This window comes from Lissotriton vulgaris, chromosome 5 (assembly GCF_964263255.1).
Source record: "Lissotriton vulgaris chromosome 5, aLisVul1.2, whole genome shotgun sequence".
In the NCBI taxonomy this organism is placed as follows: Eukaryota; Metazoa; Chordata; class Amphibia; order Caudata; family Salamandridae; genus Lissotriton; species Lissotriton vulgaris.
Window position 1 is genome coordinate 1,913,491,759 of NC_141693.1, and position 23,274 is coordinate 1,913,515,032.

Genomic DNA, 23,274 nt, shown 5'->3' on the forward strand with positions numbered 1-23,274 from the left:
TCTGCCTGGCTGAGGTGTATGCACTAACCAACGAGAAATCCCATTTCTAACAGAGTGCATTGTGCATTTGGACAATAAGGAAACCTCTTAGACAAGATGGCAGAAAGAGGCAGGAACAGAGTCCAGAAGGCGAATGAGTTACTTAATGATAATGCGATGCAATCCACTCAGGGTACAGTGGAACAAGAAGAAAGAAGAAAACGGACAATCAATGCCATCTTGAAGGACCTAGAACATAATCAGATAATGGAGATTAACAAATGATGTGAGATGACGACCCTCCAGAAATATATTGAACATAAAAGAGTAGCGAGAGTCTTGAGATTATTGATAATGCCAACTTTAAGTGACTTGGATGGAGATCTAAGCAAACAGTGACAAATTGATACCAACGAATGCTCTTTTAGATTGATGAAAATTCTTATAACACATGCCAAAAGGAAATTGGAGAAAGTAATTACAGGAATCAAATAATTGGAGCAGGATTGGAAAAGCAAACCATATTTGAGGAAATTAAAGCAGCTCTCGAAGCAATGTAAAAGAAAATCAATAAGCATGAAATGGATGTACAGAAGAAGACGCACTCAAAGCACTATATAAAAACCCGGTATCAGCAATAAAAATAGTTTTTACTAAGTCTGCATTATTTCCTATTCAGCGAGGAACACGTCAGGGATGTCCATCTTCCCCTCTTCTTTTTGCCATATACATAGATATTTTTCTCAATCAATTAAATCGGGATGAGAATATATTAACTGTACAGCTAGGAGGTATGTCATACAGAGCCCTTGCCTATGCAGATGATTTGGTAGTAGTTACCAAAGATATTGAAAGAGCTTTCTTGAGGATCGAAGAACTTGCTGCTGTATTTGGATCCTTTTCAGGATATAAATTAAACCTGTCCAAAACACAAATCCTTTTTATAGGTCCTAACCCACCGTCTATTAGAAATGTAGTCTCTGAAGCAGTTTATTTAGGAATTAGATCAACCACACCTATATCGAAAATACCTAGTTTAAACTATACCCCGATTCTCAAGAAAGTTAACTCTACTTTGGAAAGAATAAATCATCTACATCTATCTCTCCATGGCAGAAATAATGTATTAAAGATGCTAATACTTCCAAAATGTATTTACTTATTCAGAACAATTCCTCTGGAATTTCCGATAGGTTTTTTCAAGAACTTGAAAAAAGTTCAGTAAGATTTTTGTGGGGTTATAGAGGCATTAGGAGAGCATATAAGAAGATGATTATACCGAAAGATAGAGGGGGCTGGGCTGTACCACACTTTTTATTTTACTACCTAGCAGCTGTACTTCAATACATTTCTCAGTTGATTGTTGGTAATAAAATCCCTACTTCTTTGGCACAATACCCAAATATATATGAACTTGTATTAGGCACTGAAGCCAATCATCATCTGTTAAAAATAATAGAACCAAGCTACTATAAAAAAACAAAATTTAAGATTATAGCAGCAGCATACAAAGTATGGCGAATTATTAAAAAATTGGTTGGTATCAGAAAAGTTACAAGATACACCCCATTAAATCCAATCCATTGCTTTCCTCCCATATTTAGAGATCAGGTGATGAAAAAATGGAATACTAAAGGGATCTGCTATCTCTCTGATTTATACACAACTAACTCCGATTCGTTACTTTCTTTTGGCGTCCTTCAAAATAACTTTAAAATCCCTTCTTATGATTATTTTAAATACTTACAGATCCATAGCTTCCTACATTCATTTTCTAATGAAGAGAGACAAGATCTAACGCCAATTTTACTTATAGACAGTTTAACTAGTAAAAGGAAAATAGGTTATTATTATAATGTGTTAATGACCTACCTCCCTGACAACTTTAATAATTTGTGCGATAAATGGGAAGAGAAATTAGGAATAAAGGATTTATTCTTAAGAGAATCAATTAAAATGGCTACTTCTATCTTATTTTCAGGGCGAACTCGAACTCAACATTATATGATTTTGTGTGATCTTTATTATACACCCGCTAAAGTCTTGAAATGGGGGACTACTGTTGGAATAAATTGTAATCGGTGTAATATGAGAGGAGCTGACACAATACATATGTTTTACTCCTGTGTAAAGCTTGCAAGTTTAATTTCTGATATTCAAAAATTCATCGAAAATATTATATGTAAAACAATGATTATATAACCTGAACTAACATTATTTGGTGTTTCTAAAGACTCAATTGACTTAGAACAATTCAATCTAGTATTTATTATGATGTCTGAATTGCGCGCATGCATTATACAGGACTGGATTAGCCCGGAACCACCGTTGTTTTCTACATGGAGGGGTCGATTATTAGCCAGATACAAACTCGAACTGGCAATATATCCAACTAAGGGAAGGAAAAGGAAGCAATTAGGCATAAAAATCTGGACTCCAATTCAAAAATGGGTTGATGGGGGAATGACTTAATAAGATCTTCTTTCTTTATGTTTCCATTTTCATCGTATTTTGTTTTTTGAATGTGTTTTGCAAAATGCATATGTATATTTTGTTTATTTGAAGGATACGTCATAATCTGTTTAAACTTGCAACAAAAACTTCAATTAAAAAAAAAGATAATGTGATGCAATCTACTCAGGGTACAGTGGAACAGGAAGAAAGAAGAAAACGCACAATCAATGCCATATTGAAGGACCTAGAACATAATCAGATAATGGAGATTAACAAATGATGTGAGATGACGACCCTCCAGAAATATATTGAACATAAAAGAGTAGCGAGAGTCTTGAGATTATTGATAATGCCAACTTTAAGTGACTTGGATGGAGATCTAAGCAAACAGTGACAAATTGATACCAACGAATGCTCTTTTAGATTGATGAAAATTCTTATAACACATGCCAAAAGGAAATTGGAGAAAGTAATTACTAGAATCAAATAATTGGAGCAGGATTGGAAAAGCAAACCATATATGAGGAAATTAAAGCAGCTCTCGAAGCAATGTAAAAGAAAATCAATAACCATGAAATGGATGTACAGAAGAAGAAGTCAAGTATATGTCGGAGTGTTCTAATTGATTATACGAATGGCCGATTTTGTACACTCGCAAGAAAATATGATGCCCTCAGAAATCGGGTTGGGATCGATGAATTCACAGGCTATGAGACAGTAGAAATGGTGGATAGCTCAGACATCAGTTCTACAGACGAGGATTCCAATATTTCCAACTTGGATTTTTTTGGGGAGATGCCTCTATTTCAAATTACGACGTGACAAAGAGGAAGATGGACTATTTCGGGGAGAGGACAACCCAAGTCAAAACCAGAAACTGTAGAAGAAGAAGGAAAAACACAAAATAAGAAGAGGAAGGAAAAAGCAAAACTAAAAAAGAGATTAACAACAGAGAAGTTAGTTATCAACTTATCATCGAAAACCCTAAGTATGGATCAAATAAAATTATTAAACAAAGGACTATCATTTTGCCCAGACATAGATATAAATTTACTAAACTTATATATTGATTTATACAAGCTTTTCGTAAGCTCAAATGAAAAAAAACATTTTGAGAAAAATCAATCAAGTAATTGGAGGGAAACAACAACTTTTTTTTTTAACCTTTGCTTATTGATTTTTTAACACAAAGCAATACAAGGGTTGGTATTGTGGTTTGCAGTGATAGCACCTGAATCATACAGTATAGACAGTTCACGGCAATTTAACATCATCATACAATGAAAGGCGTTCAACAGGGTTAATACATTGTATGTCTATCAAGGACAATTTCTTATTGCCATTGCAACAGTATGATAGTGCCATGTTTCAATTTGTCACAAAGGTATCCTGTGGGTAATTTCGGTCTTTTATGCATGACAACAGTGAACATTGATAGGTTATGCTAGTTGTTAGGTCATATAGGCATTTATGTGGCAAATGTTCATAATCCTAAGCCATCTGTTGGTAGTGCCCCATGGCAGTTCAGTCACATCCCACTTGACCATCACCACAAGTCCGGGTCCCGCCTCTATCCGGACTATCGTCCCCATCTCCTTGAGCTAGCAGATACTTGATTAGAAGACCCCAAATGTCATTGGGTCTGCTGGGAATCGGAAGCGTTTCAGCAAAAGTTGCATATTGTTCCTGGCAGTGGGTCATGTCTGCAATCCAATCCTTAAACTTCGGGGCCCTGCCACGCCCCCATCTACACGCAACACGCCGTTTTGCGAGAAGCAAAGCTATGTCCAAGAACTTCCTGCAAGTCTTCGGGATGTGTGGTGTGTGCCCCAAAAGCATCAGTAACAAATCAGGATTCATGGATTCCTCAACCATTGATTCAAGGGCTCCATGCACCTGTTGCCAGTAGGCATGGACCAGGGGGCATTCCCAGGCGAGGTGTAGGAAACCAGCGCCCTTCGCACAGCAGCGTTCACATCTATCATCACTGGACAGACGGAACTTGAATTTTTTGACCGGTGTATTGTACAGCCGCTGCAAGAACTTAAAGTGGATCATCTTGAGCCTACTGCTGGCCGATATCCGAAGTGTAAGGTTACAGCATTATAGCCATTGTTCATCAGTGACCTCTGTTGCCAGGTCAGTTGCCCAATGCATTTGGGCCGAGCTCTCCAGATCCGGGCCGCACGCCCTGACGTGGCGGTACATGCCTGACACCAGATGTGAACCATCCTGTGAGCATAACAGCAAGTGCAGTGGAGATAGGACATCAGGTTCATTGGGAAAGCCAGGCAGAATTTCCTTCATCCCCTTGCGCAATCGCATGTAATAGAACATATCTAGTGGAGTAGGATCGTAAGAAGTAAAAAACAGATCTGCTGATTTGAACCGGCCATTGGAAAAGAGATCACCCCAGCTGGTGACTCGGAGGCGCCGACAGAGCAATCGAAAGCCGTGTTCCTGTAGGATTTCGAGCTTAGGATGATATGTCAGTGGTAACCGAGGTGAATACGGCAAGGTGCATTCCAGCCTCTTAGCCAAGCGGCGCCAGGCATCCATAGTGCATGTGACGGAGGTATGTGGTGTTTCTATGGACGTCACTGGGCAATGTAGTAGCCCATTGAAGGGAAGGAGGTTCGCGATCCAGTACTCAACTGCCAGTTGAGGCATAAACGGAGTGGGGGCCATCCAGTGATAGGCGTAATGCGCTTGAGCACAGAGATAGTAAGCCTCGAAATCGGGTACATCGAAGCTCCCCTTATCATATGGTTGAATCAACATTGACCATCGCAGTCGTGGATGCTTACCCCCCCAGAATAGATGACACAGCTCCGTCTTTAAAGTTTTGAAGAAGAAAGCACCCGGGTAGTAAGGGATAGTAAGGAAAAGATACAGAAATTGGGGCAGCAGCACCATTTTAATAAGCGATGCCCTTCCCGCCATGGAAAGGGGGAGGGATTTCCAACGATCAACCGATTCGGTAAGTTTCATGACAGCAGTACCATAGTTCAGCCGCAAAGTTTCGTCTTTATCACGTGAGATTTGGATACCAAGGTAGCGCAAGACCGAACTACACCATTTTAAAGGAAAATCAAGTGGGAAATCAGCCACAGCGTCCCTAAGGGGGTAAAATTGTGACTTAGCCCAGTTTATGTGCACTCCAGACATTCTACCGAAGACAACAAATTCCCTAAGCAAGCGGTTTAAGTTTTGCGACGGATCTTTGACAAATAGCGTCATGTCATCCGCATATAACGACACATCGATCTGTCATTGGAAGCACCAAACTGCGCCCTCTTGGTGCAGCTGACGAAGCCTACAAGCCAGTGGTACAATGGCTATCGCGAATAGGAGTGGGGATAGCGGGCAACCCTGCCGGGTGCCCCTTGTGATTGCAATGGAGGGAGAAAGGCGGCCATTAAACAGGAGTTTCGCTGTTGGTTGCGTAAACAGCAATTGGACCCAGGCGATAAATAATTTAGGGAACCCCATACGCGCCAGGACGGTGAATAGGTATGGCCATTCGACAGAATCGAAGGCCTTAGTGGCATCCAAAAAAAACGCTGCAACTGGGAGATCAGGGTGCACTGCCCGGAGCAGAGAGAATAATGTGCGTAGGTTATGGGAGGTGGAATGACCAGGGACAAATCCAGACTGGTCAGGCAATACGATCCGGGTCATCAGAAGGGAGTGTCTGGTGGCCAGCACCTTCGCCAGAATTTTAACATCGCAATTCAAGAGCGAAAGCGGGCGGTAGGAATCACAGGCGCTGGGACTCTTGCCAGATTTCAGTAGTGAGGTAATCACGACTTCACGCATTGAATGGGGAAGGATCCCGTCAGCTACAGACTCTTCGAAGACCTCGCGGAAGACAGGGGCCATAATGTCTATATACGCTTTGTAAAACTCGGCTGGGATCCCGTCTAGGCCGGGTGCTTTACCATTTTTAAGTGACATAATAGCATCTCTGATTTCGTCCAATTCGAAAGGAGCGGCCAGGAAAGCCCTGTCACCGTCACTGAGACAGCAGAGAGCTACATCACCAAGGAAGTCGTTATACGACACGTCCGTGGTCGTGGCAGTGGTATACAGCGCATGGTAATCGGACTTAAAAGCGGTCATAATATCATCTGTGTCTCTGACTGTTTGACCCTGTCCATCTGCAACCTCTAGAATTGTATTATGGCTGTGCGGGGCACGTGTCAGCACTGCTACGGCCTTGCCTGGTCTGTCTCCTTCACAGTATTTTCTCGCCTGCCAGTATTTCCCCTTAAACTTGGCTTCCCTGTTCGCTTCCTCTTCGTATCGTGTCAGTTTATTTCTAAACTCTGCATGTGTTTCAGCGCTATCTCCCGCTACCATCCGAGCTTCCAAGTCCTTCAGTTCGCTATCAAGTGTGCAAATTGTACGTTGAATGTCTCGTAAGACCCCGAAACTTTTCGATATGCAATACCCCCTGACCATGACCTTGAATGCCTCCCAAATGTGTTCGACCGATTCTACAGATCCCTTGTTTCGAGGGAAGAAATCAGCAATCTCCTCACCAAGCTCAGTGCGAAACACCATGTCTAGCAGGGCTGCTGGCTGTAGTCTCCAGTGTGGTCTGGGGTTGTCCCATCCAGGCACCTGTAGGTGTACCAGGACCGGACTATGATCAGAGTATGTCCTTGGGAGGTGCGCCACCCCGGTCACCTCCGCACTAATCTCTCTGGACATGAAAATGTAATCCAGTCGTGCCCATGTGCCCGTCAGTGATGTAAAATGTGTGCCCTCCTTCCGAAAAGGGTGTAAGTAGCGCCAGCTATCCACCAGCCCGCCCTCTGATATCACACCACGAGAGCCTCACTGGGCCTTGGCTTGTAATGCGACACTTCGTCTGCCCTATCCAGTTGGGGCACCAGCGCTAAGTTAAAGTCGCCCCCCCAAATAACGTGTCGGGACCCCACGTCCAGAATTTTGCCCCACAATATGGTAAAGAAAGTTGCATATCTACATTAGGTGCATAACAGTTCACTAGTGTGATGGTGTCACGGCCTAGGCGTCCCCATAGCAGAGCAAAGCACCCTTCCGCATCCGACAATTCACCACACACTTGGAATGGCACAGTTCGCCTAATCAGGATGGCCACACCCCTCGCATAAGTGGAGTAGGATGTAAAAACACGGGTGCTAGCGCATTTGCTTGCGAAGTTCGTACGTGCCTGTGGTGATATGTGTGTTTCCTGCAGCATGGCAACCTGAACTCGGTGACGGTCCAAGTATGCAATCACATTTCGACATTTCTTGGCATTGCTAAGACCCCTTATATTGCATGACATACAATTCAATTGTGCATCAGACCCCGATCTCGCCATAAGCTAAAGAACATCATAGAATCGCAACATGCCATAGTAGTCTCTATAAAACCATCTCTTCTCAGGTGATGTGGAGTACCACAAATTCCAACCAACCGCCTTCCCACCCTGTAAACTAAAGTTCCCTCTTCAACAGTACCCTCCCCCCTCCCACTACTGCATCCCAATCATGCCAGCAGCCACCCGTTCCCGCCCTACCCCTCCCTCCTACCCCCCCGCAACTTCCACAACTTGTTCCCGTGTTTGGGGTTCACCCGTAGGGGAGACATCATCTAGAACGCACAGCCACTTCTCCCTCAGCTAGCCTCCTTTTCTATACCGCCCTTGTTGGAGGTCAAGGCAGGGAGAGTGGCCCCTGGAATACTTTACCACTGGGCGGGTGCAATAGTCCCCAGCTTCCGCATGGCATCCGATCCATTGGACACATTGTTCCCAGGTTCCAGCCAACCAGGATAGGGACCTAGTAGTCTCTTCAATTGGAGGCGCTCTGCATCAGTTATCTTCGCCGCTATCGGTGGGTCGTCCTCGAGGTCTGCATTGTCGCCCCGACCACCCCTCTGTGCTTTTCGGACTGCTTTCAAGTAGTCTTCTGCTTTTTGCGGGTTCGTGAAAAATTGCTGCTTTCCTTGGTGTGTCACCCGTAGCTTCGCCGGGTATAGCAATGCATAGTCTAGCTGGGCTTCACGCAATTTTTTTTTGACAGACAAGAATTTGCGTCTTTCCTCCTGCACTAGGGGAGTGAAGTCAGGATAGATAAAAAAGGTAATACCATTGTAGTTCAGGTTCTGCTTGGCTCGGGCTGCTCTCAGTGCAACGTCCCGATCTTGATAGTTCAGCAGGCAAGCAAAGATAGGCCTCGGCGGTGTTCAAGGCTTAGGCACGGGGCCAATGATCTATGCGCCCTTTCAACAATGAACTGAGGAGAGAAGGCATCCTCTCCCACCAATGCTCTGAGGAGTTTCTCTACCTATAGTTCCATCCTGCCTGTGTCTGTAGACTCTGGAATGCCTGTAACGCGAATGTTGTTGCGCCTGCTACGGGCTTCCAAATCCTCATTTTTGGCCGCTATAACCCGCAGTAAGTTGTCCATGCGGGCAAGCTGAGATGTATGGGAGGCGGTGATGTCGTCATTGTCAGAAATGCGTTGTTCTGTCGTCGTGATCCGCTCCTCGTGCTGATCCACTTTATGCACAAGAGCGTCCATCCAGGAGGACATTCTGTCCACTTTCTCCACCACGGTGGCAAAGCCTTGTCGCATCTCCTGTAATAAATGGTGCATGTCAAGCTCTTTAGATGGAGAGGTTGCGCCGGTAGGCTCCGTTCCACTAGGCCCCGGTTCAACCGGCACCGTCTTCGCCCCTTTCTTCACGTATTCAAAGTTTATTTTCATTTGGCGATTGTCTGAACGCACCATCGTGCTTTTGCGCCTCTTGCTGCCCGCCACCTTCAAGTCCAAAGATACTGTAGTGTGCCCCATCCGGCCAAATGGGTAGTCACAGTACCTGCTAGCACACCCTTCTAATTGTAATTGTAATTGTAACCATACTTTTATAGCACAACTGCCACCCTGAGGGTATCCTGGCGCTTTGACTCTTCCTGGCCTGACACACGAAAGCAAAGTTACACTGCCCTAGGAAAGAGATAGGATTTCAATCCTTTCTTAAAGGAGGTGAGTTCAACAGCACTCTATAAGGCCAAGGGAAGGGAGTTCCAGAATTTGGCTGCAGTGTATCCAAAGGAACGGCCACCCATCCGTAACCTTTGAATTCTGGGCACCACCACCAGACATGCTGATGAAGATCGCAAAGGTCTGGCTGTCTTGTACCATGAAAAAAGTTCCTTCAACCGAACAGGCCCCTGCCCATGGAGGGCCCTGAAGACTATGCAAGATGCTTTGAAGCCGATACGCTGGTGGACAGGCAGCCAGTGAAGATCTTTTAACGCCAAGGAAGAGGAAGCCGAGCGCAGCCGAGAAAGGGCCCACTTAGCTGCCATGTTCTGAATGCGCTGCAGCTTACCAATCAAGGTTCCAGGGGCACCCAGAAGCAGTGCGTTACAGTAATCAAGCCTGCTAAGGATGATACTGTGCACTACCTCTGGTCTGGCTTGAGTCGGAAGCATAGGGAGAATTTTACGCAAAGTGCAAAGCAACATCATGCATGTAGCAACTGTTTTGTTAACAAAGGCACCCAACTGTAAATTTGGTCCAAGTTGCGCGCGGAACCTGCCGCCGCAACGGTACCCTGGAAGTGAGGAGGCCAAAAATCCATAGGCAAAGGACGAGGGATGCGATCCACGGAACAGTGCAGCACCTCTGTTTTGGAGCTATTGAACTGGAGGGAATTAAGGCACAACCAGTCCGCGGTAGCTGTCATGCAATGATGGAAAGTCTCCTGAGACACAGCATCACTGCCTTCGAAGGAAAAAATAAGCTGAGTATCATCAGCATAATTCATAACTGAGATACCAAATGATTTGATCAGCCTGACCAAAGGGCGGAGATAAAGATTAAATAAGACTCTTGAGGCACACCTTGCCCCACTTTTCTGATAGCAGATCTATAGGGTGGCAAGGCCACTACCTGATGCCTATCATGCAAATAGGAGACCAGCAAATCCCAGGCCGAGCCAGCCACCCCGACTTCCTCCAGTCTGCTGATGAGAATATCATGGCTGACCGTGTCGAACGCGGCCGACATGTCGAGCAGCACTAAAAAGGCTGCTTGACCAGAGTCGACACGCAAACAAAGGTCATCTAACACAACCACCAGTGCAGACTCAGTACCATGAGCTGACCTGAAGCCGAACTGGGCCACATCCAGGCAGAGGTTGGACTCCAAAAAACTGGACAGATGTTTATTGACGAGCTTCTCAAGGATCTTAATGGGGAAGGGGAGCAGCGAGATAGGCCGATAATTCGCCACACAAGTAGGGTCCAGCGTTGCCTTCTTCAAAAGAGGGGAGACCACAGCCAATTTCCAACAATCGGGAACAGTAGCGGTGCTGAGAGACTGACAGCACATGGCATGGAGAGGGGGAAAGAGTTCTTCTTGGAACACCTTCCAAAATCTATGAGGAAGCGGGTCCATGGGAGAGCCCGAGGACACGCCATTGGCCAAAAGGCAGAAATCCTCAAAGGAAGGGGGAGGAAAGCTATCTAGCCGTACCTGCCCCACATCTTCCACAAGGGCCTCAGAGGTAGTAAAGGAGCCGAAACAGGCAAAGGCTGACGGGTGGTAGCTGGGTTACATAAATCACTCAGAATGGTGGCGATTTTATCCTCAAAAGCCGCTGCTAAAGAGTCACATAAAGACTGAGAGGCCGGGATATTATTAGTGGCACAGGCAGGACGCGAAAAGTCCTTGACGATTTTTAAAAGGGTCTGGGACTTATTCGCTGCCTGCAACAACATCTCCTCAAGGAACTTGGCTTTAGGGCACTTAATTTGCGCTTTGTAGTCCAGAAGGGCCTGTTTGAAAAGTGCTTTATCTTGCACTAGATACTGCTTGCTCCAGGCTCTTTCCGCCTGCTTACATCGCAGTTTCAACTGGAGGAGATCTTTCCCTTTCCCTTAATCAAGGTACCACTCCAGTTCTGTGCCACGCACTCCTTTGTGCCACTGAAACCACTGCAAACGTGGACACCATACAGTGCACCGCCCAGCCTGGGCATAGGTGTCAGGGGGGTCACGTGTGTCAAGGGTTTCTTACTAACCTTAACTGACTTAACAGCAAGCTCAGGCCAGTCCAGCCTATCTTCTGTCCCCCAGCAATATGCGCTGCTCGTTCCTTAGATTAGCCAATCGCGGCCTTGCACCGTAAAGTATTGGAGCCTCAGTGCACAGTTAGTGGATCTGCGGCATGCGCCTCCGTTCGATCAATACCCAGTCGTGGCTGGCTATTTCATAGTCCCAAACAGTAGTAGAGCAGGTCTCCGCAGGTCCCTGCGGTAGGCAGCAACCTCCAACGCAGCCTCCTCTGCGCTTTCAACAGTTCTGTATAAACCAGCCTTAAAGTCCTACCATAGGATCAGGGGGGACTGCGACCCCACCGGCCTCGTGTTCGTTCCTCCAGCGCTGAGACAGCCCGAACATCGGCTACGCCCGAGGTCTGATGGGATCGGGAGCCACCTCCGGGACGGGCCGACCCTCACGGCATGCAGCAGCAGTCAGCCCGAGCCAGTTCACCCCAGTAGAGCTCACCTCGGCAATCCACGATGTTGGCCTCTCTGCCTCCAGCTACGCTTCGTGCCTTTGTGCTGTCAGCAGGGTTCGAGACAGGAAAGGCAACACTCTCCGCGGCAGCAGCAGCACTCAGCCCCGCCCGCAGAGATCCGCAGCCCTCCTTCCGCACAGCGCGAACCCCTTCAACGGGCGCCCGCTTCCAAGCACAGAGGTATGTCCAATACGTTTATGCCTTCAGTCATCCGGGCGCCAAGGGGCTCCCCAGTAGGCAGGGGGAAGGGGACGATTGCCAGCCCAAAAGTGTCAACTGCAACAGCCTCTGCAGTCAGGGCCCGCCACCTTGCGGAAAGCACCGGCCTCGCGTGGCAGTCGAGGCCCGATCCTCACGCCCTGCCAGCTCCAGTAGTGTAACTGGGGGAGTTCAGCAGGATCTCTTTGTCGGTCCCAGACGCATCCAGAGATCCACGATTTGGACCGGGTGTGGGCGGCCACTCGCTGCACCGAATCAGCTACTTTTGGGTACTCACACACTCCAGTAAGGTAGGATGAATGAATTATGATTCTCCAGGAAACGGGAGCCTCACCGTTAGGCGGCCATTCCGTGTGTGCGCCCTCTAGCGCGCCCCAGAGAAACAACAACTTAACAATGAAAGACTTGTCATCGCTGAAAATATTAGCATCCCTGGAAAAAGAAACCGAAATGGACTTGGAAAACATCTCACAACATGAAGTCAAAGAGTTTTGCCAAGACATGGGCCTTGTAGCATTTATTTATTTATTTATTTATTTATTTAGTATATTTATAGAGCGCAAGCCTGTCACCCAGAGGGCATCCTGGCGCTTTGAGCTTAAGCAACAGCACTATTCACTCACACAGCATTTTTTGGAAATAAGTGCGTTTTTAGGGCTTTCCGGAACGGAAGATAGTTACTGTGGCTTCTCAGAGAGAGAGGCAGGGAGTTCCATAGCTTGGCAGCAGCCACACTGAATGAGCGGCCGCCCATCCTGACTCTCTGAAACCTCTGGACTACCAGCAGCTGCGCAGAAGAAGATCGGAGAGGTCGCGAGGCAGAATACCAAGAGAACATATTCTGCAAAGGTATCGGGCCCTGATGGTGTACAGCTTTGAACACTAAACACGCAGCTTTGTACAGCACCCTCAGATGTACCGGGAGCCAGTGTAACTCTCTCAAAGCCAGGGTAGAAGAACTGGACCTAGGCCATGAGAGGGCCAACTTGGCGGCCATGTTCTGCACGCGTTGAAGCTTCCCCACCAGATTTTTTGGTGCCTCCAGAAGCAGCGCGTTACAATAATCTAAGCGACTTAGAATAGTACAGAATAGTACCGCGCACTACTTCCGGCCTGGCGTGGGCGGGGAGAAGGGGCAGAACTTTACGCAGCATGCGTAACAGCATCATGCACGTGGACGTGGTTTTATTAACGTGCAGGTCGAGCTGTAAATTTGGCCCGAAGATCACCCCCAAGTTGCGAGCGGATGGTGCAGCCGAGACTGGCTCGGGGAAGGAGGCTGGCCAAAAGTTCTCTGGCAATGTCCGCGAGATCCGATCGGTAGAACAATAAAGGGCCTCAGTCTTCGCACTGTTAAATTGTAGGGAGTTGGCCCGTAGCCAGTCCACTGTGGCTGCCATGCAGCGATGGAATGTCTCCAGCGAGACCGCCTTATCGCCCTCCAAGGAAAAGACCAGCTGGGTGTCATCGGCATAGTTAAAAGCCGAGACACCAAAAGACTTAATAAGCTGGATCAGGGGGCGGAGGTACAGGTTGAAAAGTATTGGGCTGATGGCCGAGCCCTGTGGCACCCCCTGCCCTACTTTCCTTGGTTCGGAGCAGAATGGAGGAAGCGATACCAGCTGTTGCCGACTGTCAAGGTTAGATATGAGCCAGTCTCTTGCCTCCTCTGTGACCCCACACTCATCAAGTCTCTTGATGAGGGTTCGATGGCACACCGTATCGAACGCGGCCGACATGTCGAGCAGCACTAAGTAGGCTGCCCGACCACTGTCGACACGCGAACGAAGATTGTTCAATACAGTTACGAGCGCAGACTCCGTCCCGTGCCCGGGGCGGAAACCAAACTGTGCCTCATCGAACCAACCGATGTTTTCCAAGAAGCCTGAGAGCGAGCGGGTCACCCATTTTTCCATGATTTTAATAGGAAAGGGGAGCAAGGAAATTGGCCGATAGTTGGACAGACAGGTCGGGTCCAGCGTTGGCTTCTTAAGCAGAGGTGACACTACTGCTAACTTCCAACACTCGGGGACGGATGCCAACTCCAGAGACTAGAGGCAGATGGAATGCAACGGTTGAAAAAGTTCCACCTGAAACGCCTTCCAAAATTTGGGAGGCAGTGGATCACGCGGAGAGCCAGAGGATACCGTGTTAGCCAAACTGCAGAATTCCTCAAAAGAGGGACGAGGAAAGGATTTTATTTGGGGTCGACTGGAAGGAAAAACCGGAGCTCCCAAACTAAAAGCAAGAGTACTCAACTGGGGTCGACTGGGTGAGTTGTCCGGAGCTCCCAGACCAGAGCCAAAGGCGTCTGTCTGGGTCGACTGGACAAGTCACCCGGAGTTCCCAGGACAGGGACTGCAGTTGGAAGACACGGTCCGGTCGACTGGGGTCGACTGGATAACCCATTCGGAGCTCCCGAGCCAGGACAAGAGCCAGCTGGCCGGGGTCGACTGAGCGGGCTAACCGGAGCTCCCAGATCGAGAGTAATGGGCAAGGGATGTTTTAAGCCCTCTAAGATCTTAGCAGTTTTTTCTTCAAAAGCCCCCACCAAAGAGTCGCACAGGGCCTGCGATACAGGGACCGTATTAGCGGCACATATAGGGTGGGACATGTCCCTGACGATTTTAAACAGTGCTTGCTATTTGTTAGGCGCCTGATTCAAGGTAGATTCCAGAAAGGTAATGTTAAAGGAGGAAACAGTGGATTGAAAACACAATTGAATTGAAAACACAATCAACCTTCTGTCTGTAACTACCCTCAGGCAATAAATTCAACCTTTGCCAAAAGATAATGATAGAAGACATGAGCCTTTTCATAAAACCAAAGAATCTAACCAATGATGATTTCAAAGCCAGGAAGGCACTAAAAGAAGATTCAACCATCATTATTAAGGCCTCAGATAAGGGTGGTAAAATAGTGATTCAAGACCTAACTGATTATCTAATGAAAGCAGAAAGACAACAAGGGAACCCATTGTATTACGAGAAGTTCGAAGATAATCCAATGAGTTTCTTGTGTACTATACTAAGCCATTTGGTAGTCTGGTCTCTCAAAAGTGTGAACACCTTATTTTTTCACAATACTTTGCCTGGACAGAGGGAGGATTCAGGCCCAGTACATTGTAAGCAAATTACCTGACCCTGATAATCCCTGAACTCAAGGCTGCATATTGGTTCCATCCCCATCATATTCTTTTCTGCACCCACAGACGCCACAAATAACCATCAGCTATGTTCCTCAGGTTAACCGTAGTACCTTGAGACTATTTGCAGTAAAGTATGACTTAGGAATTGATTCGCTTATTCACTTATTCCTGTTTTTTCCTTTGTATTCTGAGATTTGTAGGTTTACCTTATTAATTTTAAATCCAAGACTACAAATTCACGACCGAACAGAGAAAAGGTCTCAGTGAACATCAGATACAAGACCATGCTCTTGATGGCTTTATTCGGTCAGTCACTGAGTGCCTAACCTACTTCTCCAAAGAAGGGTTTTAAAGGCTGCTTCAACTTCTGACAGAAGTAACAGTGTGTGGGTGTGTGCTAGCAGGGCCCATCTTTCCTCTGATTGACACCTCAGTTAATATGAAGCCCTTTAAAGTTATACTATATATTAATATTGCCTTTAAAGCAAGCCTCACAAACAGGCCATTTCACAGTGGTAAAGTCATTATTGACTGTAGTATGGTCTGAGGCCTACTTTGCATGCATGTTATGTTAGCATGGCTTGTTAGAAGTTCAAACGCCATTTGACCTTTTTCTGATTTTGCGCACGACACAGCATAGCTGTTTTTACACGTTAGCATTCATAAAGGTCGATACATGAAAACAGGTTTTGCTTTCGACATTCCCTAGACTTACATTGTGCTTTTAGTCTGTACGATTAGTGCTGAGCCCGTCAAGGTCGTCATAACAGAGCTGCTGTTTTTCGGCATGTTCGAGTGACGTTTTCTAGACACAACAATTTGGCAGCTGGGAGCCAGCTAAGATTCTGGCGCCTTTATTATTGCACACTCTACATCATTTCACACACTTGGAAGATTGTCGTTCCAGGGATGCTGAGAGCTTACGCTGGCCCAGATGTAATACACTCTAAATGAGCGAACATGTAATGGGGCCATTCTAAGCCCAAGAGACCTACTATAGATATAATACATAGTTCCTATATAGGGAGGGTGTTCAAACTAGGCATTATATGACCTGTTTTCACCAGCATTGTAATATGCTTTCTCCTTTTGTGTTTTATGAAATTGTAAGCATGCTGACCATATTGCTTTTAATAATATGTCTGCTTATGTTGGCAAAGATACTGCACATGAGATCACGGCGTTGAAATAAATATTTTACCCTTACTGTGTCTCTTCTTTACTCCTGTTGTGGACTGGTATGAGATAATAACAAAAGAGTGTTCTCACTTCCCACCCTTCCTGAGATTGTACTAAGTCGCATGTTCTAGGTTGTCTAATCATTGGTGGCTTTGCTATAGGACGAAGAGCCAATGTGACACTGAGGCTAGCTGGATGGGGTTCTCTGGGTACTGAGGTGAGTTTCTGGCACACCACAATTCACTGATGTCCCGGGTCTCTGTGCACAGTTCTGTGTAGGAACAGAATCCTTGCAACATGGCACAACAAAGAGTGTGGTCTTATTGTGAGACTCTCGAGTAGTGCTTATATCAGTCCACGACCCCCTCACTATTGTTTCCGGTTGACGGTAGTGACAGATAAAACCTACCTATAGTTACATAGGTCAGTTCAAGCTTGATATTCAAAAACTTTTTTTTTACTTGAATTACTACCCAGTTGTGCGTTAGCATTGTGTTGTACTTTTCTTATACTGTGTCGTTATGGCTGCAGTGAATATCCCTGTGCAAGCCTATTGGCAGTGCGCAATCATTTGCAGGAGTTCCTCGTTTCTTTGGAGGGACAGGCAGTGGTTTTTGTTGTATCTGCTGACGCTGCGCACCCATTTCAGTTGTATTACTCTTGGGTCACGTTTCCTGCGGTTGATGCTAATACTGGTGTATTTCACACATATACTCCGGCTGCCGCACCTGCTGTGCACGCACCATATAAAACACAGGAAGTTCTGATTTCTGCTTGGCAGCATGCTGTTTGGTTTAATGGCGTCCTCCCACACGTAATTACTCCGGTCAGACAAGGACCGTTGTTTATCCCAGGCGCTACATGGCCTGTTTTAGCTGCTTAGACCCCGCATCCTGATGCGGGCCAGTTAACAGCTCCCCAACTGCGACCCCTTTATGCCTCTGCAGTGTCAGTAATAAGGGGTATGGTTCACTACATTACCCACAACCTCACGGGTGGGGCCCCAGGGGCAGCGGCGTATCCAGCTGGCCTGAACAGACTGAAACTTAGTCCGGTTATTGTTAATGCGATCATGGGCAAGCGTCCCCAGGATAGGGATGGGATGCCCTTTTGGCTTGCCAAGACTTTTTACCAACTGGAAGCAGTATTCCCGAATACTTCCCCTGTGTAGAAACACAGGATCCTTACTATTAGCTTGCAGAAAGACTTAGTACCAGATGTAAGTTCTGCTTTGGTGGATAGTCTCATACGTAAAAGGTTCAAAACCACACTTGACATATCCAATGGGTTTTTTGCCCACAACCTGTCCTCTATTAGTAGTCAATGGACAGCATTTACAAGCGGTGGCAAACAGCACCACTTCCACCAGTAAGTTGTGGGCTATAAGAATAGCCCTGGCGTATTTGCCGCCCGCGTTGTCTCTCTTTTGGAGAGGAACAACCCAGATGCATGTTCGTATGAGGATGACATCTATCTCACAGATGACGAATTATGGCCGCAACTGTGTCGCGTTGACCGCATAATTTGTCAGTTTGCGGACTTCGGTTGCAAATTTAACTTGCGAAATCAGTCTGAACAGACTGAAACTTAGTCCGGTTATTGTTAATGCGATCATGGGCAAGCGTCCCCAGGATAGGGATGGGATGCCCTTTTGGCTTGCCAAGACATTTGACCAACTGGAAGCAGTATTCCCGAATACTTCCCCTGTGTAGAAACACAGGATCCTTACTATTAGCTTGCAGAAAGACTTAGTACCAGATGTAAACGACTGTCCCACTTGGGGGGTGATTTTTGCGGCGGTCTATATTAGGTGCTTTGGCACCCCGTCAATGGCTGTCATGCCCTCCATGATCAAAGGAGTTCAGGACGAACACGGACCAGAGGTGGCTGTCAAGTTGGGTATGAGGCTCGTGGCAGCGTTTGACATGGTTCGCGATCTCGTCCTTGCTAATGTCAAGGGAGATGCAGTAAGTTTCCAGGTCGCTAACGCTTTGCGCGAGGTTCCCGACGCCGATAAACCCCGTCAGTTATCGAGGATTATTACGGAGGCTTATAAGACCGGGGGCTATAATAGTCTGGGTGTTAAGCCTTTGGCTAAAAAACAAAAACAGCAACAAACTAAAGAAGTGTCGTCTGAAAAATATGACTGCCCCAAACAACAGAAACAGAATTGGGGCAAGAACAAGAAACAGGGTAAACAGCAACAGAAACAGGAGTCCCGTCCAGCTCGACCTACACCTGAACCTCCTGAGCGTACATGAGTTACGCGACCGCGCTTCTGTTAAGTCTCCCAATAGATTTCAGGCCCCTGAACAACGTTCTCCTGGCTCTTTGCAGGAAACATTGGTAACAAACACCGGTGGGGGAGGCAGCGGCAGAGGTCAAGGTGCCCAACAGAGCCGCGACCAACCTCGTAAGGATGACGGAAAAGGAAAGCAGGACGAGTCACCAGTTTTAAAAGAAGAAAGTTGCTGCAGTTTCAGCGAGATATGCTACAGATAGTGAGAACGCAGCTTTGGAATCTGACATGGGCTCTGACACTTTTGGACAGCACAGCGGAGATTACCATAATTCAAGAGGCGTTGCGTCCACTACTGAAGGTGAAAGCGACTGATACCTTCGTTCTAGTTAAAACAGCTGACACTAGAGTGGCTCCCCCTGATAGGCTTCATGAAATTGTCCTTAACATTGAAGGTGACATAAAATGTACCGTAAAAGGGGTATTTTGGAAAAATCTTTCTACTACCTATGATATTTTTTTGGCGGAGGTCGACTGGCCACCACCCTTTATCTTAGCTGCACCCCAAAGGGGGGAGGTAATCCTCCCTAGTTTTGAGCACACTGTTCCAAAAGATCAGGCGTTGCGTCCACTACTGAAGGTAAAAGCAACTGATACCTTCGTTCTAGTTGAAACAGCTGACACTAGAGTGGCTCCCCCTGATAGGCTTCATGAAATTGTCCTTAACATTGAAGGTGACATAGAACGTACCGTAAAAGGGGTATTTTGGGAAAATCTTTCTACTACCTATGATATTTTGTTGGCGGAGGTCGACTGGCCACCACCCTTTATCTTAGCTGCACCCCAAGAGGGGAGGTAATCCTCCCTAGTTTTGCGCACACTGTTCCAAAAGATCAGGCGGTGCAGTTTGCAGAAGATTGGACAAAGGCGCTTGCGCCGGCCTTGTACCGTACTCACTGTGGATTGGATCAATTTTCCCCTCAGCATGAGATTCCTTTGCAGTCAATGCTACAGCCTCAACCCCAATACCCCATGCGGCGTGAATCGACGGCTTCCGTTATGGCTATCTTTGAGCAATTGGAATATCAAGGTGTAATTTATCGTCTGTGTCTCCGATAAATAACCCTCTTTTCAATGTGACCAAGCCGGATGGCTCGTACCGTTTGGTATTGGATTACCGCCACTTAAACTCACATTGTCGTACGCACACGGTGCAGATTACTCACAGTTCTGCTTTGGTGGATAGTCTCATACGTAAAAGGTTCAAAACCACACTTGACATATCCAATGGGTTTTTTGCCCACAACCTGTCCTCTATTAGTAGTCAATGGACAGCATTTACAAGCGGTGGCAAACAGCACCACTTCCACCAGTAAGTTGTGGGCTATAAGAATAGCCCTGGCTATTTGCCGCCCGCGTTGTCTCTCTTTTGGAGAGGATCAACCCAGATGCATGTTCGTATGAGGATGACATCTATCTCACAGACGACGAATAATGGCCGCAACTGTGTCGCGTTGACCGCATAATTTGTCAGTTTGCGGACTTCGGTTGCAAATTTAACTTGCGAAATCACACATCACAGAGTACACAGTGTTGTTCCTGGGCTATGAGCTCAATAACGAAGGTCAAGGTTTAGCTCCTCACTTCTTGGAGAAATGCGCACTTTCGCGAGCTCCCATAACACTGAAAAAGCTACAATCTTTGCTAGGCTTCTTACATTTCGGACGTACATACATTCCGGAATATGCCCAGCGTATCAAGCCACTTTACGCATTGATACAACCTACTTTTTCCAAATTGTGCTGGCTGCCTGAACATTCAGCCATTTTGCAATCCTTGCAGGCTGATCTTCTAGAATCTTAATTCTTGTTGACTCGTGACAACCATACAAACCTTGTGATAAGAATCGCGCCAATGCAGTTGGTTTCACTTACCTCACTTTTAATGAGGGTGACACAGTCCCTATCGTTTTCAAGCCACACTTGTACACTTCGGCTGAGTTGCGGTTTTCCACTGTGGAAAAAGTTTTGACAGCAGTGCAAATGGTGATTTTTAAGGAACGTGCATTGGGAAAGCGCATTTTGGTTGTTATCCCGTATCCTGCCTTGGAGGCAGTGATGAAAGCCAGTGTACCTAATTGCAAAGTTTTGCACCCAAGGTGGATACAATGGGCCACTTACTTGACATCCTCAGATGTCACATTCATTTTTGATTCCTCATTGCAGACTCAGGAGTTTTTGCAGTATGAGTTAGTTAATCCTGCCCCTCTGACTATGCGCCCACTTGAGGATTTCTGTTGTATCATTTACACGATGAGAGCGCACAAGCAGCTACTGGGTCCAAACATGCGTATAGTTCGGCCTGCGCAATTGTGGTTGGTACGATGGTGGATGGTGAATTCAAGTCGGATGTCGTGCATACACAGACATTAGTTGACTTTACCGCCCAGTTGGCAGACCTTCGTGCTCTGATGCTTGCATTGGAGTACGCAGATCCCAGTGTGACTACTCTTGTCGTAAGTGACTCTTACTACTGTGTTCAGTCCTATAATGACAATCTACCCCTTTGGACTCAAAATGATTATCTTAACTCCAAGGGTCGCACAATAAAACATTAAATGATCTGGGTTAGAGTGGCTGTGCTTAAAGAGCGGCTCCCACTCCTCTTTGTTATTCATACTCTAGGTTATCAGCGTGTAGGTGTTCACGCTGTTGGCAATTCTCTCCCATATGAAGCTGCGAAGACAGCAGTTGCAACATACGCAGTGGCAGCGGTTACACGTTCCAAAAGGACCGCAACAGAGAAGGGAGGTAATTACCCTAGAGGTTTCCCTTCTAAATACTCTCATCATTTAAGCCCTGATAAAGTTCCTTAACAACGTTGGTGACAGGTTAATACCCAATGCGGACTGCAGACAGACATTGATTACAGCAGCCCATGCCGGGATGGCTTCATCGCATGCCGGCATATCAGCTACTGTATCTCTTCTCCAGCAAGGGTATTAGTGGTGGGGTTTGTACAAACAAACGTGCGATTATGTCCTTCATTGTGATGTATGTCAGCAAATTAAACTTTCTACTGCTGCACGCCCGCCCTAGACTCAGTTGTACATATCTAATAAACCACTTGCTTGTGTCTATTTAGATCACTGCGGTCCTTTCTCATCTGATACTGCGTATAAGTACATCTTAGTAGCAGTTGACTCTTGCACACACTTTGTTTGGTTATGGCCTCAATGCGGTACTGATGCCTGAACTGTCATAAGAGATTTGCGTGTCTGTGTGGGAAGTTTGGCATGTGGTACCTTCCATTCTGACCAGGGTGCAGCGTTTGCCTCCAAGGCGTACAAGGATGCCATGAGTTCATTGGGGGTCCAAGTCAAATTTTTGTCTCCATACAGACCTGAGGGTAATAGTGTTGTGGAGCGGATGAACCATGATTTAAAGCAGTCTTTGACAGCGAAGGTTTTAGGTACTGGCCGAGACTGGCTTAACCACCGCATTCAGCGTGCATTAAATAATCTCCCTAGAAGGTCTCTGGGTGGGCGGACCCCATACGAAATGCTCTTTGGCATCAAAATGTTCGTCCCGTACCTTGATGGTCTAGACATGGCGGCTGCATCCTTTGCCGTAGATGCGCATTCTGATGTTTTGCAGGGCCTACAAAAGACGAGAGACAGTCTTGCAAAGGAACACTTGCCCTCCATGTCTGATGCTGCGTTGCAGATTCCGGTAGTCGGCTGGCTACCCCAAGTTGGAGAACTGGTATGAGAGGAGATCGACAACAAAAAGGAGTTTGGTCCGTCCTATCGTGCTCCATTTCCCGTGCTTGGTGTGCAGGGTACAAGAACAGTCATTTTACCTCCTCTTCCTGGTCCTAAGGGGAACAGGTACATCTCTATTGACAATGTCAAACTACACAGGGTGGCCGATTCTTTATAGTATGACACCTGCGGTTTTGTGTCCAGCAATGGTGCGACACTCTGTTTTGGTCCAGGATCCTGCCATCGGGCCTGATGTTGCCATTGAGATGAATACAGTCGCGAATCCTTTATTGAATACGCCTGCTGGTGATCCTCTTGATGATACTGAATATACTTATCCCACTGACTAGTCCATGCCTGATTTGGAGACCCGTGTGGCTAATCAATCACGTTTTTCAATTGACACTGGCTCAACCCGATCAAAGACCCCTTCAAAAATTAAAATTTTTGCTACCTCTTTTAAAAAAATTTTTTGTTTCCCCCTTGGACTTACATTTGGCTAGTGCTTTTTCGATTTTTCTATTCATGGCCATCGGATTTGTGGTGTATTTTTTTTGTTTTGTAAATGGACACTATGTTCAAGAAAGAAGTACAATTAGACTAATTGATGGAACTTTGGCTCCCCACTCCTCTTCGCACATCATTAAGAGGGACCAGACTTTTGTAAATATAACTGCTTGGCCCGTTTTAGATGCGATTGTATGGGATGCGGTTAAGTTCCAGATTC

At 46.4% G+C, this 23,274-nt stretch overlaps 1 protein-coding gene and 1 pseudogene across 2 annotated transcripts in view; one reads left to right on the forward strand and one right to left on the reverse strand.

The window, feature by feature from the left end:
- Positions 1–6,999, reverse strand: part of LOC147717707 (E3 ubiquitin-protein ligase TRIM11-like) — a 442,086-nt gene extending 435,087 nt beyond the window's left edge. Inside the window, exon 1 of the mRNA XM_086919295.1 lies at positions 6,103–6,999. Coding sequence (XP_086775421.1) covers positions 6,103–6,999 — 897 coding nt within the window. The remainder of the gene's footprint in view (positions 1–6,102) is intronic.
- LOC147717705 (E3 ubiquitin-protein ligase TRIM39-like) overlaps positions 1–23,274 on the forward strand; it is a 948,681-nt pseudogene that overhangs the window by 651,799 nt on the left and 273,608 nt on the right. The gene's annotated exons all lie outside the window — the stretch shown is intronic.